We start from the raw sequence: 5,162 nt of genomic DNA on the forward strand, positions 1-5,162 counted from the left end.
TCTTGCAATTTTAACAAGAAAAGTTGTAAATTTTAAAATAAAACTTATGAATGACAATTGATATTTGTAATGCTTTTGGAATATCAAGATTTCAAATGTAAATTTGTGAATTGCTGTTAAATTCTTGTAATTTTAAGAAGAAAATTTATGAATTTTAAAATAAAACTTGTGAATAGCAATTAATATTTGTAACAGTTAAGAAATATTGTGATTGAAAAGCGAACTTGAAAATTACTATTGAATTTTTATGATTTTAAGAAGAAAAATTGTAAATATTAAAATACAACTTATAAATGGCAATCGATATTTAAATTAAGAATAATTTAATCATTTATATTAATTTTTTTATGATAGAAAAATTCTTAAAAATTTTAAAAAAATTATAGTATTTTGAGAGAATAAAATATTATTGATATAACTCAAAAAAACGTTCTTGTCTTTTTTTAATTTTTATTAAGATAAAGATGAAGAAAACCAGCAAAATTTCTGCACCCTAGACTTGGCAGAATGGATAGGAAGAAAAGTGGCATCATCAACATCATTGTAAAGGTACAATACAAATTAATGCAGTCATGTTTTAACATGTAGAAAATGCCCCAGTGCATGTTTTAAATTTGATCTTCTTCAGTCATGTCAGCTATGTTAGCCGCTATCTCCTGTCCTCCCCATTTTTTCACGCGTTCAGTTGATTGCTGAACCTGCAAGTGATGGCATAGAATATATGCTATTTTAATAGTACTAATTATTACGCCTTTATACTACATTTTTATATTTAAAATTTAGATTTAATTTTTTTTAAAGTTGAAATCTGTAAATTTTTATACAGTTTATCTTTTTTAATATTTTTCATTTTATTAATTTTTATAAAATATAAATATAATTTTTTTAAAAAAATAAAATTCACACAAATTTACAGATTTCAAAGAATTTAAATCATAAAATTTTATCCACAGGAATACTATCAAAATCATCACTTAATTACCTCCTTGCTCCAATTGGTTTTATAGAGAATAAACAAGAGAATCAAGGATTGCAGCACAATTCCAAGTATCATGCCACCCCAAAGTCCCTGAACATTAATCAAACAATTAATATAACACATCAAATTCATCGCCCAAAACATATCTTCCTCATTTTGCCTTCCAATCTTATTCTGCTTTGAAAAACCTAATGGGAAAGTACTGATTAAATGTCCTTCGCTAAATATGCTTTGAATGGAAACTGTGTTATCGAAAAAGAAAACAGTGTTCATGATAGAAACTGGCACAAAAAAAAAAAAAATATATATATATATATATATAAAGTGACAATTTATTCCCATAAGTTTAATTTAATAACATTTTGATCCCTAAAAGTTTGATGATAGATGAGTTACAAACATCAATTTAGGAAGTTGCAAACATGGGAGTTTGAGCTGCAAATTTCTAGGATTGACCAATGAAACTTATAAGATTTTCACATACATGAGTTTGAATCAATATTTTATAACGGGTCTTTTAGTAAATTTTTGGAACCTAAACAAATTCCGGGACCTAACTATTATTAAGTTGATACGTCTTTTGCAGGTGGTTTTTCTCAAAAAATTACCTTAACTCCCCAATTTGCTTTGTATCCAAGGAGGTATCCCAGAGGAAGCCCAATAACATAATAACAACCCACATTGATGTAAGCAACTAGTGTTTGCCATCCTGCTCCCACAGCAACCCCTATAATAAGAACGATTCCAGAAACATGAGCAATCCCGATAATAATTACTATCAAATGTGTGCTACTAGATACCATTTTTGTAGTAGGGAGAAAAGATGCGGAAAATGCTCATTATATTTTGTACAATCAACGTACCTGAGATCACTGGTTGAACACTATTAAGAACCATAGTTATGGCAAGTAAGTAAGCGAGGCTAGCAACAGCTTCTTGAAGAATCTTGCTGGTAGTGAAAACTAAGGCTATGTACTTTCTGGCTATCAATATGCCAACCAAGAAAAGAATCCCAAGCATAAGAGACTCAGATACAGTCACATAGACTGAGTATTTTGCTGCTCTGGGATGCCCCATCCCAAGTTCATTTGAAACTCGAACACTAGAAATTGAACAATTTAAAAATACAAGTTTTAATGAGAGATAAGTAGAAGATTATTAGACATTTCTTGCAAATTAATATATCAATATCGCTCTTTTTTTTTTTTAGCAAAAGAGAACAGTAGCCTCTAATATGTCTTTTTTTAATGCCTTTAGTGATGCTTAAACTTCTCAATTTCATCTTTTTTATTTGTATCATTGGTTTCTATATAAAATAAAAGACACTTTGATATCTTAAAGGCCCAAAAAGGTAAAATTTTATATTTTTTACAATTTTTCAAAAATAAAAGTGGGCAGGTGTGATTTTTTTCTTTAAAGAATTATTTAAAAAATACAAAATTTCACCATCTTAATATTTCAAGATATCAAAATATCTCTTATTTTATATAAAAGATAATAATTCAAAGAAAAAAGAAAAACAAAATTAAAAAATTGAGACATTCAAAGGGTATTAAAAAAGGATACTTTGAACATGGTTAGAAACCCCTAACTCCATTTTTTTTTTTGAACAAAAAACCCCTAACCCCATTTAATGCTTATTATGAGTGTAATAAAACATACGTATACATATCCGATTTCATGTGGGTGCGGTTTTGACACCATGGGATCGTAATACCATGAAAAAGTTGTCGTGAAATGGAACAGAGTACAGGCTAGTGGATTCATACCTGATTGCTGCATTGAGTCCAATAAATATCATAGCCTCCCACCCATTGAAGTACATGCTGAGACACATCGTGTTGTAAGAAACAAGTCAACACTAGTGTACTAAAAGATATCAGGTATAAATGGACACAACCAAGAATGTGTGTCATGCAAAGCAACTTGCCATATTAGCATACAATGCATATATATAACAATATTTAGAGAAAATCACAAGTACCGATAGTGAATCTTACCAAATAGAAAGGGAATCAACAGCAATAACTGCATTCTCAAGGTGACCAGTAAGAACAGTGAGGGCCATCAAATACCAAATCTCAAGGCAAAGCATGACAGCAGATGAAAGAGACAACCTCACAAAAGCCCAAATATCCTTAAAAGCCAACATTGAGAATCCATGCCACCCTTCCTTACACCATCCCACAACATAAACAATCTGAGACAAAGCAATTAACCAATTCGAGATATCGAATGCGACAGCGAGCCCAGTGATTCCCCAATCCAGCAGGTAAATGAAGAGCCAGAGCAACAGAACGTGAAAGACCAAAGCTACTAACCCAATGCATGTCAGTACATAGACCTTGCTCTGAGCTTGGAGGAACTTCTGGGTGGGAAAAGTGAAGGCAAGAGAGAAAAGATATGGCATTGTAAGAAGTGTGAACTCGCCGGCGAGATCGGCGATTTCATCTTCTTGGCCGAGAAGCTTTAGAATTGGAGAAGCGAAGATGTAAATTGGGGAGAGAATGATGCAAGATGTAAATAGGATTATGCATGAGCGTTGTGTGTACACTCCCAGCATGTGTACCTGCCCTGCTCCAAACGCTTGCCCACACAGTGTTTCCAATGCACTTCCCATGCCAAACTACAAGTTTAATGTAAAGAAAAATATATAAACGCAATTAACAACCTGATCTGTAAATATAAGCTTCTTTCAAATTGACTGTCCAACGTAATGCTTTCTATATATATTTCTCAATATTCGAAGCCGAATAAACTGCCAAGAACATTTGGTTCCCTTGGCAGTTGGCACCAAACTGTGATGCTCACATCACAGTGTTTGAGCTGTGCCTGCAAAGGTTTCCACATTTGCCAAATTAAAAAAATAACCAGCAAGTCTTTCTTATCCCCCTTTTGTGAGAAGAAATATGTCATAAGTCTCAAATTGGGAACCTCACAAGTAAAATAAGGTTTATGAATGTAAAGGGCTTTTTCTCTTAATAGGTTGGTTTTTTGAATGAATTTTTCTTTTTTAAGCTTGTATTCATAACATTGGTATTTTTATTAAGAGTACAATGTTACAAAAAAAAAAAAAAGCTACCCATGGAGTTTTACAATTAGTAAGAAACCGAGTAAAGCGCAAAGGATGCTGTTTCTCAAACAGGATAGTATTACCATAAGTCTCACATTTTACAAGTAAAGTTTATAAGTATTTTTCTTTAGGTTTGCGCTGATCACAATATATTCTACGTATTTGGGAATTGGGAGACAGCTCAACTCAATTACTTTGTTTTTGTTTGTTTGTTTTGGTGCCAACGACAACTTGAACACTTAATAAGCCTTTGAAATGAAATGGCAATGAACATTACGAGTTAACACATATATAACTGATGCCAAAGACAATAAAGTACGAAAACATAAAAATTAATCGCTGTGCATGAATTCATCTATACATTCTTGTTAGGTTCAGAGTTGAAGTTTCAGTTATCATGTACATGTGAGACGAAGAAATAAAAGAGTAGATAAACAGCGAAAATGCAAGGAAATTTCGGCCAATAAATAAATAAATAAAAAGCAAGGAAAATAAATAATGAATGTGCGAACCATGAAGCCGAAAGCGAAGGTGGCTATGACGGAGAGGGAGATGGCGACGGCGGAAAGCTCGAGGTTGCCGAGGTGGCCGGCGAAGATGGAGGTGACGGAGTTGATGCTGAACACACAGAGGATGTTGATAATAATGGGAGCAGCAATCTTCCATATTTTGACGCTCTCAATCCAAATTACGTGCTTCAACGCCTCATAACTTCTCACCGGAGCGTAGTCGCCGCCGTCGGCTACCAGTTCCTTCGTGCCAATTAGCAGAGTCCTCGTCTCTGTCTGAGTCTCCTCCATCTCGTTACTTGGAAGACTGTTAGTTACTTCGTTTGTTGCGTTCCCTTGTAATTAAATGAAAGCGACGCATTAATAATAATAGAGGACAATGTAGATGATTTGCTTGATCAAAATCCTCTAAAGTTGATTGTCTAGAGTTCTGTGAATTTGAATTAATGTTGACCGTTTGATTAAATCAAATAGCATAAAATTATCATGAAAGAAGAATTAGATAATATCTTTTTTGTGGGTTATCAATTAATATTTGCACTCAAACCACTCAATGACTCTAACAAAATATAGTTTTAGAAGACACTTTTGCCTTTCAATT

At 32.9% G+C, this 5,162-nt stretch overlaps 1 protein-coding gene across 1 annotated transcript; it reads right to left on the reverse strand.

Moving 5' to 3' along the window:
* Nucleotides 1–499: 499 nt before the first annotated feature.
* LOC129288091 (protein DETOXIFICATION 35-like) lies at nt 500–4,883 on the reverse strand. Its single transcript, XM_054924452.1, has 7 exons — nt 4,565–4,883; nt 2,980–3,605; nt 2,749–2,805; nt 1,843–2,081; nt 1,588–1,706; nt 983–1,069; nt 500–698 (listed from the first exon to the last, which is right to left on the reverse strand). The coding sequence occupies exons 1-7, from the start codon at nt 4,850–4,852 to the stop codon at nt 609–611; spliced, it is 1,506 nt and encodes a 501-aa protein (XP_054780427.1). The 5' UTR covers nt 4,853–4,883; the 3' UTR covers nt 500–608.
* Nucleotides 4,884–5,162: the final 279 nt, after the last annotated feature.

The sequence above is a fragment of the Prosopis cineraria genome, unplaced genomic scaffold (genome assembly GCF_029017545.1).
Source record: "Prosopis cineraria cultivar Desert tree isolate PC_DT_omini unplaced genomic scaffold, ASM2901754v1 PC1, whole genome shotgun sequence".
In the NCBI taxonomy this organism is placed as follows: domain Eukaryota; kingdom Viridiplantae; phylum Streptophyta; class Magnoliopsida; order Fabales; family Fabaceae; genus Prosopis; species Prosopis cineraria.

Bases quoted from the DNA above. Each gene is read 5' to 3' on its own strand.
- LOC129288091 (XM_054924452.1), bottom strand. From the start codon at position 4,852: ATGGAGGAGACTCAGACAGAGACGAGGACTCTGCTAATTGGCACGAAG. The intron at 2,806-2,979 runs GTAAGATTCACT...GATGTGTCTCAG, and splicing joins GTTGATTCCCTTTCTATTTG to CATGTACTTCAATGGGTGGG. The intron at 2,082-2,748 runs GTATGAATCCAC...TTCAATTTCTAG, and splicing joins GGACTCAATGCAGCAATCAG to TGTTCGAGTTTCAAATGAAC.